At 43.3% G+C, this 13,220-nt stretch overlaps 1 protein-coding gene across 1 annotated transcript in view; it reads right to left on the reverse strand.

The window, feature by feature from the left end:
- LOC140672837 (uncharacterized) overlaps window positions 1-7,214 on the reverse strand; it is a 38,226-nt gene extending 31,012 nt beyond the window's left edge. Inside the window, exons 1-3 of the mRNA XM_072905282.1 lie at window positions 6,162-7,214; window positions 5,738-5,968; window positions 1,034-1,147 (exon numbers count right to left, since the gene is read on the reverse strand). Coding sequence (XP_072761383.1) covers window positions 1,034-1,147; window positions 5,738-5,968; window positions 6,162-6,417 — 601 coding nt within the window. The 5' untranslated portion in view covers window positions 6,418-7,214. The remainder of the gene's footprint in view (window positions 1-1,033; window positions 1,148-5,737; window positions 5,969-6,161) is intronic.
- Window positions 7,215-13,220: the final 6,006 nt, after the last annotated feature.

The following is a 13,220-nucleotide window of genomic DNA, read 5'->3' on the forward strand; positions in this document are numbered from 1 at the left end:
AGCGGCCGATGTGAAAATGCGACTTGAAACTTTAACCCCGCCGTTAAGTGCACTTTATGCCAGCTGGAAAATTGACGAGATTCACGCGTTTTTGCACCTGGTCCCGCGCGCGCGCCCCCCCCCCCTCCCCCTTCCCGCCCCACGGCCTGGACACGCGGGGCCACGCGAATCGTCAAGCAGGAAAAAACATCAGTAAAATCAATCACGCTTGGCTATCGTGAAAAAAAATAGCGGGACCGGCGGGTGTATACACTGCTCCCCATCAATACTTTATACAACAAATGCGAAACGCCCGCAAAAAACTGCCGTTTTCGCGGTTAACTCCGCAACGGCTATTAATCTGATATTGAAATAACGACTATTTTTTTTTTTTTTTTTTTTTTTTTGTTTTTTCGCTCGCCGCGAATGCATCCGAAAATAGGTGTCGGGCCGAATAGTCGGGCGCTATCTCCTTTCGGTCCGACGCGAGGGGCGGGGGGCGGGCGGAAGGGGGTGAGGGGGCACGCAGTCACCGAGTTACAATAGCGGAGGGGGGGGGGAAGGGACGGAGCCACCGTTCGATCGACTTTAGCTGCGTTTCGCGTGATCCTATCAATTTTGGCCGACCGATAATGAGTTCGCCAACAGAATGTTTTAGCAATTTTTTTCCGGGGGTTTTCGCGGCGAATTATATGGTAAGTGAGTTACCGTATTCGGAACGCGCGCCTCGTAAAAGCATTGTCTCCCCCGCACCGCACGCGCGCGCGTGTGCGTGTGTACGTGCGTGTGAGCGCGCGAATAGCCCGACCCGAAACACGCATCCGAGCCGCGCGATACGCACATTGACCACTGCATCATCGCGCACCATCTGCTCGGTAATGACTGCCCATTACCGCTTACACGGGGACTTTCGTTGAATTATCGGTACATTTTCGGAGGGAATTCCCCGGAACGGGGGGGAGCGAGGGGAGAGCGAGGGGGGGGGGGCGCGGGAAATCGGGCGTTTCGGGGGATAGATCTCGCATAGATCGAAAGTGTCGCATGATTCACTTACTCGTTTTCGATCGCGGCTCCCGCGGTCCATCGACGGTTACTTTAATCGCCCTCGTGTAGGTCGCCACTTGGGGCGGCGTTGTCGACACGGTAATGGTGATGCTGAAACTCTTTCCTGCGACAGAGAACAATGAATTATAAACACATGCGAACCGCGCGAATTAAATGTGCGCAAATATGTAAATCTTTTATGCAAGATATATTCATTTTTTTTTCTTTTTTTTTTCCGATAAAATGTAGAGACGCATTTTTACATTTTTGAAATAATTCCTTTTTTTTTCGCGCAAAATGACGCGATCCATTAAAAAATATTCTTTCTATCCTTGACTTGCTTGTCACCAGAGAAACCACCCATTAAATTACAAAGATTTAATGTATATATATATATATATATATATATATATATTTATATTCTTTGATTAAGTACAACTTAAGAGGGGTGTTCGATTTATAATTTGCGACTTAAGCAATTACGGCCGTGTCTATTAGATCCTAACGGAGCCTCGGTATTCTTAAGCACGTTAAAAGATAATAGAAGAGGAGTGGATGCTCGGGGGTGGAGCGGTCGTGTACATATATCATCGGCGAAGGTCTGCAAGTTGAAGGTCCGGTATATTAATTCCCTCTCCATAAACGTCCGTCGGAGAGATTGACTACGCGCTCTTAAACGGCCCATCGCGCGCTAATATGCATTCGGTAATTCGCCGCTCTTTCGCGGCTCTCTTCCGCTTGAGAGAAGCGTAGGCCAAGAGTTGTCTCTTTCGACCAATTGTCCCCCTCTCGGGCCGAGAGAGAGGGGGCTCTTCTATCGCGCGGCCAAGAATTTACCACCGAACCTTTAGTCTCTCTCTCTCTCTCTCTCCCCCCTCTTTCTCCCGTTATTTACGTTCTTCGTGATTGGAAACAGAGAGAAGTCCGGTTTCAACTCCGGAGACCGTAGAGACCAGAGACCGGCCGTCAGACCGTATAGGCGATAACTTGACTGGGAAACGATTCGTACGACGTGCCATCATCCCCCACCAGAGCGGGGGGGAGGGGGATTTCGCGGGGACCGAAACTCTCACTCGGGTGTCAGCTTGTCCGACATGACGAAGCGAAACGAAACACTCGGAGCAAGACCTGCCTGTTTACGCCCCCAAAAGAGACGATACACCTAACACGCGCCGCGGTGGACATGCAATCGTTTGTGTTGGCGTAAATGTCAACGATTTGTAATTGTCTCCCCTTGGTGCATTCAGTTCCACCTCGCTCGCTGTGTCTGTCAACATGATAACCGGCATCAAACACCGCCGACCCCGATCCTCCCCCCTCCCGCCACCCGCCCGCGCCGGCCACCCCCTCGGGGAGACTGCAACTGACTGCAGAGCTACATGGCGTTATATCCCAGTTATATCGCGGCCGCTCTCCGCTCTTCACCCCGTGATAGAGCCGTCGTCGCCGTTGCCGCTACCCCCGTCGCACCCCATTTCCCAGGATATTCCTTTCGCGGCCGTCATTGCCATCGTCATCATCAACATCATCATCATCATCACGTTCATCTGTCGCGCGCATCGGTCGCGTCGTTTCGGCGTTTTGCGAGGAAAAAGAAGATTCCAAAGGTCGCGACTCCTCTCCAAATTCGTGGTCAGATGTCGCGCGCGCGCGAATATGACAGGTATAGTATAATAAGCTGTAAGTTTGAATGAAGAAAAAAAACAATTTAACTTTCCGAAAGAAATAATTGGCGAGATTGAACCTTAATCGAAGGGATAAAGACGTATGAAGGTATTTTTTTTTCAAATATTTATATAAGACGATGATGTGTCCGCGAGCGGAAAAACCTAGAGGGGTGGGCTTCGCCAAAGTAGGAAAGGGATCGGGAGAAGGTGGCGGCCCCGATCGGCGGAAGGGTCGCGCGCTATTCTTCCCTCCCCCCCCTCCCTTCGCCCCCCTTCCCGCCGTACCACCCCCTGATGGCAGAGTCCATCGCATTTGGGGCTAATAATGCCGCACAGCCGACTCCCCCCTCTCCGGCACCCGGACCTGCGGTTAATACTCGATGATGGGAACGGTCATCTGCAGAGACAGGACCCGGCTTGTGCATTCGCGAACGATGGACGGTCGGTCGGTCGGACGGACGGGCGGACGGACGGGCGGACGAACAGACGGACGAACGGACGGACGGACGGACGGACGGACAGACAAAACCGGGCCACGCGTATGTGGCACCTATATAACGTGCAGCATCACAACTCGACTACTCACGATTCTCCCGTGTCTCTCTCTCTCTCTCTCTCTCTCTTTCTCTCTCTCGCTCTCTCTCTCTCTCTCTCTCTCTCTCTCTCTCTCTCTCTCTCTCTCTCTCTCTCTCTCTCTCCCCATGATACGTGTGTGTGTGTGTCGATGCGTTGGCAACACCGACGATGAGATGAGCGCGCCAGCCCAAACCGCCCACACACAACCGCCTGAAACCACTCGAAACCGTCCGTTAATACTCGTGGCGATGAGGAGCGAAGGGGGGGGGGGGCCGCGTAGGGCTAAGCGAGCAGCGGCAACGTACACGGGGTGGAAAGGCTAAGGAGGGGCGGGGGAGGGGGAGGGTACAGAGGCGAGCGGACGCGCGATGGTGGTAGGGACGGAGCGGAGGTCCCCGAGTCTCCCAACAGGATGTCTCTGCGATTGTCAAATAATTACTATCGGTGGTAATTTCAGCCGTGTCGATATAGACTGCGGTATATTACTAATTATTAGGCACGGGCCGACCCCGGCGATGATGATGGAAACGGTCGTTGCCGTCGTCGTCGGCGTCGTTTCACCCTCCCGACCCTCTTTCATTCGGCGCTACTATATTGCGTTTCTTTTCCATTCAGGCGATAATTGCTGATGTTGGAAAAGGAATCTTGAGATCTGGGATTCTTTTCAGAAACAATGGTCAATGTGCCGAGCGATGAAATAATAATAGTAGGTTTGTATAAAAAGAAAAACGCTCGCGTTTACCGGTTTTGCGGTTATTTCCTTCTTAGCGTAAAGTGACTTTAATAGCCGGCTGATTAGAGGTAATAAACCGCGAGGTGTTGTGTGATCGGAGTCGTAATCTTTGCGCGAACAACGCAAGACAACACGTGTAAAAAGCAATTTCAATCAAAATATGCGCACGTCGCAGGCGGAGAAAATTGTGAAGGTGAGAAAAATCACGGGAGGGAAATATGAAAGCTTTTCGCGAAAGTCGGCGAAAAATAATCTCTCGCCGCGTCGATATACATCACGAGCCCGCGCTGATCGCTCTTTTTATTAATCGAGGAGGTAGCGGCCTCGGAATTTTTCGTGGCCTCGCCCGTTTTAAAATCCTCTGCTGCAATTTCTTGAATCAGTTTCGCAATCGGCCGATGCGATGCAATTCAATCAAATTAATAAGTCGCGGAAACAAAACCTCGATGATATAGCGGAGGAGGGCCGGCCGGTTCCACCCGATGGTGGTGGCCGGCATCAACACACCGAGGGCGGTTTGGTCAATCGCCGAAATTGAGTATTATGGATTATCGGGGAGAGATTGAAACGACAAAAACACGAGAAAAAAAAGAGAGAAAAAGGAAAAAAATATGCAACAACGCGGGAGCGAGAGGCCGAAAAATGGACAAAGGGACCGAAGGATTTTGGGTGCGAGGGAAGTGTCTCTTTCGCTAATTGACTTCGGGGACCTGATGCACCTGTGCGTCAGGAGAATGAAAATCGTTGACCCTGCACTTCATGATGAAATCAAATGAAACATAGATGACGGCGCTACGGGACGAACATCCCGCCGTGCACGAGCAGTCCGGACCCGTTAATTCATAAACGCGCCCTCCGGATCATGGGGGTGCAAAATGCATTTGTAGGCTTTGACAAAGCCGCCTACTGATCCGTGAATAATTATTATTGGCCGGGAGATCGATGTTTCGAGGACGCAAACAGATCGAAGGAATTGCAAATAGATCAAGATTTCATATTAAGAAGAATAAAGATTCGAGCCTCCTTTTTTGTTACCCTTCCTTATCAACATAATATGTATATTTAATTTCTATTATGTTAATTAATTATCAGAATATTTCGCGTTAGCATTATTCGTCATTGCGGTTTAATCTCTCTCAATGTGTTGTTTCGCGAGAGATATTTTTGTCAATAGATACACGCGCGAAAGAGCCGCAGGGGTTGACGGAAAATTAGGGTCGAAAATTAAACAAGTCAAGAGCATTGATCGAAAGCGTTGGTTGATTTTGGCAAGTCATCCTCTCCGTTCATATCCGTCCATATCCGTCGGATGATTTCTGATTAACGGCCAGTTGTTTCGAATGCTCGGTTGGGGCTTGTGGCAGACATCGAGTAATGACTCTGGGGAGAGAGGGGGTGGCAGGAGAGAGCGGCAACTCTCGCGAACGGGGATGGATGAGGGTGGCACGATGATGATGATGATGATGATGATGATTACAATAACCGTGATTTTAGAGGGCTGGAAATCGCGGCACGCGCTTTCGTTCGTCCTGATACACAACAGCTGCTACAAAGATTCTCTCTCTGAACTTTGATAGGATCAAAAGATACGCAATTGCGTTGTCGGAGAATATAATTAAAACTTTAACTGCCCTTCTCTTTCATAAATATACCCTCTTTCTTCTTTTCTTCGCGTAAAGCATCTTTTCCTTTCGAAAATTCAAGGAGTAAGAAATAAAGGGAAAAAAGGAAAGCTCACCTCTACCGCTTCTACCGACGAACCTAAGGTCGTTGAACTTGGCGACTTGGTTCTTCATCAGTGCGGTGGAGTTTCGTAGTTCCGCACAACAGTTCTCGTCGTTACCCGCACGGACTGTCACCAGAGTCCCGTCGCCAACTTCGCCAAGAGCAACTACTTTGAACGCCACTGGCAGCGTCTTGTTGGACCGCCAATGCGTTGGCAATTGACTGCACAAAAAGTACGGCGAGCCTGAAACAAAGTTGTACAAGTTTCAAATAATCGTTCAAATTCAAGTGCTAACAATTTTAATAAAAGAGTGATCCGACATCTGCTCGATTTAATTATGAAAAGATTATTAATATATATGTATATGTATATATATATATATTTTTTTTTTTTTTAATAAATCTTCCTTTTCCTTTTCTGATGAAAATATACCAACCTGTCCTGACCAGTTCTCCAGGATGCTCGGCCTGCGCTTCGCCGACGAGCCTTTCGGTCCACCATAGTTCGCCGACGGCGGCACTCTCGCTCATCTCGCCGCCTCCACCTCCGACGTCGGCGTCGTCTACCTGGTGGTACCTGCTGTTTACACCTTGCAGCGGCGCCAGGGAGGGACCGCACGGGCCGGCGCCTTCGTGGGATCCAACGGTGCCGTAATTCTCCCCGCAGCCCACGGAACCCACCGGTAGATGCATCCCATCGGCCAGTAGCCGCCCTACGTCGCCTAAGCTCGTACTTCCCGGCCGGGACGTCGTGATTTCACTTACCGATTATTCGCCCACAAAGGCGACTTTGCGACTTCCTGTCTCGCTACCAACAGTATCCTCGGCGCGTTACACGCCGTACGTAACTAATCAGTCGTTCCTCTTTTTCGACTATTGTATCGATTCTCATCGTCGATCCCGAGATTGTCATAGTTACGGACGGGAGTCTCGATACCGGCGGAATCACCGGTTCCGCTTTTGTCTCATGATCCGACGCGCCAGCTGTTTTCTCAGCAATGTACCGTTGCACTTTCTTACGCGACGCGTGACCGTAGAGAGTCCGGCGATTTAAAGTACATCTGTCATTGTCTATCAGTAGTTTATTCAACGACGATCGGTGGTTGACAGTCCTTACCTCTCTTGCCCGAGACACTGAAAATCGTCACTGTCTATATCATATTATGAGCGATTCCGACAGGTTGTCGCCAACGGAACGACAGTCCGAAGAACCCGGTCTCGATTCCACGAATCCGTGCAACGTGTCACGCGGCGTTACACTCGGCCAAACGGCGCACTTTTCCTACATAACACCCACTGACGTTTCCTTCGACGAAAGGCCGCGTCATGACAATCAACGCGCGGTCGACGATCAACGGTGGAGGCGGGCGAGGAGATCGACTCCCGCATCAAACGTCAGTCGCGGTCGGCGGTGCGCGACGTAATGCCGCGCGCGGACCGCGTGTTCCGCGCGTAAGCGGTCCCGGGACCCGGCCTAAGCCCCGATGATTCTGGACCCCCGCCTCCGCTCACGCCGCCGAACTGACGCCCCTCGACGGCAGAAACGGGCTACGCGCGCTCTCTCTCTCCGCCGCTCTCTCCCCCACCACGCGCTCACCACGCCGCCGCCTCCTCCCCCCCGTTCCACTTTTCGAGCCCGCGTGAACCGAAGGTGGTGTGATGGTGCATCTGGCCGTCGTCGTCGACGTCGTCGACGACGGCATTCTTTCCCCGGGTCTGGTCGACCCCGTTACACTGCGGGAAAGACGTGATATGCATAAGAATAAAATTCATTCGTGGGATTTCCCATGCGTCAGTATGTGAACATTCAGATTTTCCTATATATAATGACTGGCGTATTAATTTATTCGAGAGCGGCTAGTTTTGAAACACCGGTCTCAAGGTGCATCGGTTGAAAATTAGTTGGTTGAAAAAAAAACGGCGCCATTCAGACCACCTCTCGCAACGATAAGAAAATACCGACGAAATTCTTGGCGTTTTATCACGTGATTTTCCACAACAACCCAGCCTCCTGATAGCCGCGATATGATGGTCCAGCCTTCGGGCGATTCTTCCCCTCCTTTCTTTGTCGAGTGGAAATGCGCGATGTGGGGGGGTAGAAAACGCGTCATGCGATTGCGATATAGTCTAATAATAAATCTCCCGTTACACACGTATCCACAATGTAATTTAGCAACATTTGCAAATGTAATTATCTTTTCTATACTCGTACGGTATCTATTAAAAAATACTATTTAATGATAATAATAGTATTTTTATTGGCAGTGCACTTTATAGTATTAATAGTATTGTGAAAATAATTTAATAGTATTTATATTACAATACTATATATATTAATACTATAATATATTAAATAGTGTACACATTTTTTAATAATATTAATAATAACATTAAATTTGTAATAATATTATATAAATTATATAGTTTAACAATATTTATTAGATTACTACTTTTATCAGTATTTAATATAATATAATATTTATATTACTATTTAATAATATTTATGTTATTAAATATAGGATTTTTTAATTAACATTGTATTAAACAATAAATATATATATATATATATAGAGAAATATATATATATATATATATATATATAGAGAGAGAGAGAGAGAGAGAGAGAGAGAGAATATTAAAATCCTATTTTTGAACTAAGAGTGTTGGGAACTAATTAAGAAGACTCGCATTAAGACTATAAGAGTATAGTTAATGAATGAAGAAAAATTTTGCGGCGAATATATGTTCGGTAATATATAAATGCTTTGGCATGTGTCAACTGGCATGTTTCCTTTGGTTTCCGCAAAATCTCAGCGGCACAGCATCCCATGCTCACAAGCAACGGCAAGGCGTAACAAGTGTCCGTGTGACGTCACCCGGCTTTCTGGAGGCGGAGCTTCTCGTTGGGGAAGCAGATGGAGGGGTCCGACTCTCCCGCATCATGCATCGCTCGCCCCACCCATGCGATTTTGTTCCTTCGCACCTCTACTCGCGCTTTCCATCTCTTCTTCCTTCCCTTCTCGACCCCTTTTCCTTTCCCCGTGGAAGCTTGGATCTCGATGCTTCTTGTCGGAGCACACACGCTGGGCCAAGTGAATGGTACGCTTTAACAAAAAAAAAAGAAAAAAAGATTGGTCATGGTTGTATAAATTAAACATTATAATGATCTTTGAAGGATCCTCCTAATGGGATCTCTTGTTCTTTCTCTCCTATCGAAATTTGGCTTCTGTGGATTACATTATAGTACAGCTGTCTAAACAAAATGGCGAAAATTGTATAAAATATTCATACAAGCTTTGTTTTCCTTCATATTCTCTTCATAGTCTGTTTTTGTATTTAAGATTGTCAGATTTTACAGAAAATCTGAAATAAGTTTGAAAATATTATACAGCCATTTCATTGGCTAAATGGAATCTTAAGACACCTCAAACCATACTTAAGATGATTCTAAATATAAGAACGGACTATAAATAGCGATCGCAGATTGTTGATAAATTTATCTATCATGTGTGTTACAGTTGATAGACGGACAAGAGAAAAAAATCTAGAAAACGTTGTAATTTTTACACAACCATCTGCTTAGGACAGTCTCGTACTCCAAGCTCTGCCAAAAATTCTGGATCGCGGTCACATGATGCTACTGTTTATTGCACTGTGGTTTACTGAAGCGTAATCGAGAAGGTAAATGCGGTTTGCCGCGTTCGCAAGAGATATAGGTGATTAACTTCTTGGGAGTGCTCCTTGCATGGGGGTGAATTTACTGATCGTTCGTTCCTATCCGCATCGCGAAAACATTCGGAATCGCCGCAAAAATCGGCACTACGATCAATCGCGAAACCGCAACCGCTATGACCGCATTATTTGTATGTTACACAAGTACCAACAAGTATACGGGACCAGGAATTAAGACATTAAGAGTCTCTTAAACTTTTTTCTCATCAGGCATAATTCCACGATAAGGCGTCGATTTTAATCATATATATGTATATGTGTATTTACAAATACTTTTGACATTTTCGGCATAGAATATATTATGAAAAACCGCCTCTGTACTATTTAATATAATCTTGAATTATTTTTTCCCCCATAATTGATCCTTTACGTCAGTTTCGCCGACATTTGGTCCAACAAAAATATCACAGAAACATATCAAGAAAGACATTAATCAACTGCGCCTAGATTACGTCTGACCATTGCATTAGGCACTACGAGATAATTATAACGCAGCGGACGACCAAACTGAATAGACGGATATTTTGACACTTTTTTTTATCAACGCGACGGTATCGCTCTGAGCCACTTCCAGCGCCACCGGAAAAGCTCATAAGACCGCCGTATCTTTCTTAAAAAAAAAAAAAGTATCAATTTACACAAAGTATATTAGATAGATATTTTTATATATATCGTTTAATAATCATACGAAATTCTCTCTTTTTGCTAAATAAAAGAAATTGTTCTCGTGGAAAGATTCAAATTTCGATTGTCAAAATGAAAGAATTTCATCGATAATTAAATCTTTCGTCACACAATTTTTGTTACTTTATAAAAAAAACTATTCGTTTAAATTTTTAATGTAATATTGATAGCTATAAATTATCATAATACTAATAATCGTACAATCATACAATTTTGTACCACGTTTTTCGCTGTAAGACTTTTTTAATGATAAAAGAGAAGTTTTCGTTTTCTCTGGACAAAGGCAGAGCGTCGCTAGACGTAAGTTAATTTGCTTTCTACGCGAAAGCCGAGCTAATGAACTATAAATAAGGGAGGAATACTTGTGCCAAGTGGACAGCCGCACTTACTGACCCTTCGTAATTAAAATCCCGTCCTAAATCAGGACTAGGGATGCGATTAGACGAGGATCGCTCCTGTTCCGTCAGCTTACGAGCAAATCCACCACGGCCCTTACGTACTTGAGCTCTCATCTCCCTTGGTTCTTACGTGCATATGTATATTAACAACGGTCAACTTTATTACAAACATAAAGGCTTTGAAAATCTGTTTAAACAGAAGTACAGAAAGAATTGGAAATAGAAGTTTGTGAGTGCAGTTGTACAAGTCATATTAAAATAATTTTAAATATCATAATGCCATCAAGACATTACGTTAATAAAAATATAATATCGTAAAGACTTAAGAATAATATATATATAATAATAATAATAATACAATAATATATAAAATAATAAATATACATATATGTATGCTATTAGCGAGAGTATTATTATTGAGGACAAAAAGAAAATAAGAATGTGGTCTATTCGTGATTGTATTGGAGTAATTTCCCCCCATTTCCGTTTCCGTCGATATATTTCGTCTTTCGTTAATTTAGCTACGAAGCGTGCAGTTAATAATTCTTTTGTGGAGAACACGCGATAAAACAAGGACGGGACAAAAAGTAAAAAAAAAAAATATCTAAAATGATGCGGGAAATTGAAAAAACAACTTGAACTTAATACATTCAATATCGATCGTTAGAAAAAATACATATTATTTCTTTGTAATAATTTTCATATCAAAATACAACGTTGTCGCGTGACATATATAATATTGTACAAGCTTTTAAAAATACAATAATTAATTCTTCAATTATAAGGGGAAATTAATCGGAAGGGAAAATCGCGTTTGACAAGATCAATAACATAAAGAAATGCGATTTCATAGTAAAACATTAAATGCTTAATTAAAATTGTCCGCGGAAATGCTTCTCTTTCATTTAATTCTACCGCCTCGTTTGAAGGATAACTGGCAGAGGCGGTAAAAATGGAAAGAGAGACACATGATGATATTAGATACGACAAATAGAGGTCCCGAATGCACCGCGATTAAACGAGTTGAAATACAGAACTCTCTAGCCACCATTACCTTCCATCCTCACGTCCCTTTCGGCAGCTATACTTTCCCCGACCACCAACGTAGATACGTCCACCCTTGTATGTTCCGTTAATAAGCTTAATAAAGCCCCGCTGCGACTGTCTCCCTGTATTGTCCAGTACACTCCAGATTCCAACGATACAGGGATGGCACTTGAGTTTCACGTAATTTTGGCAAGCGGCATTTGAGACTATCTATTATGTCATTAATTACTTTAATTATTGTTTTGAATATTTTTCAAAAACTTGTGCAGGAATTATCAAAAACATATAACTTATTATTTGTACAAGATTAATAAATGAATGATAAATGTTATCAAATGTATTTAATACTTTGATACACTTTATTATTATATAATTTAAAGCTTCTCGAAAGATGCGAATAAAGTAAATCAGATATTTTATAATACAAATACAATTTTAGATATTATTTTTTATTTATTACTTTTAATTATATATATACATAAAAATAATTTTCCTTTGCTAATATTTTTTTTTTTTTGCAAAAATTTCACATGTTTTACTCAAAACAAAATTTGTCTTTTGCAAACTGTTTGCATGGTAATTTTTTGGCATAATTTTATAGAAAAGAAAGATCTTATAATTTCGTAATATAAATATTAAAAAAAAATATATATATAATGATGTACTTTGAAAAATGATAACAATCCACGGTGTGTCTGTTTAGTTGTCGAAATTTACAGCTTCTACCTCCCTGTGCTTACAACAGTGAGGAATGTAAGCTTGACAAGGTCCGGCTTTGAGATGGACATCAAAAGGACGATAATACACAGACGTGAGATTTGCTCTCTCTCGCGCTCAGAATTTCATCCTATTTGGTCGCTCGAGCTTTAAAGTACAAGCCTGGTCGCTTGTTTAGCTTGGGCGCTGCAGCATATAAAACCCAAGTATTAAGTGGAAGCGTTTAAATGAAAACTAGCCTATAAAAATATTGCAATTTATAAATTGGAATTAACAACAGCGAAATCAGATTTAATAAAAGGGCGTGTAATAAATTTAATTATTATTTTGAAAAATCGATCTCGTTACGATATACTATATACTCTTTTGTCTTTATCTGCGTATATTAAGTTCGTGGAAGCCGGAAATGATACGCGAAAGGGATTAAGAATTTCCGGAAAGACCGCGATAAGTCGCGACTCGTATCCCGTCATCAATCACACTTCTATCGATACGATATACTGAGATATTTACTCACAATATGATACCCGATAATTTTTTCGGCACTCTTTTTGATATTTTACACGCTTATCTGTAAGTGATATTTATTATCGGTGACTTAATTTTTCGCTAATTTTATTAATAACTTTTGACACAATATAACTATTGCACGAGGCTCACCAGACGAAACTGTTATACGTTTGCACTACTGATACGATTTAAAATTTTAATTCACACATATGATGAGACTATCGTACCATAATATAATGATGACCACAGCAGTCACCGCATTAATCATAGCGATCAGCTGATCCATTCCATTGATGTTTTTGTTCTTTCGATGCTCTTAAATTGCTTCTTCATTAATATAATATTATTACAATTAATAATAATAATAATAATAATAATAATATATTATTATTATAAATATATATATAT

This window comes from Anoplolepis gracilipes, chromosome 13 (genome assembly GCF_047496725.1).
Source record: "Anoplolepis gracilipes chromosome 13, ASM4749672v1, whole genome shotgun sequence".
NCBI classification, from domain to species: Eukaryota; Metazoa; Arthropoda; class Insecta; order Hymenoptera; family Formicidae; genus Anoplolepis; species Anoplolepis gracilipes.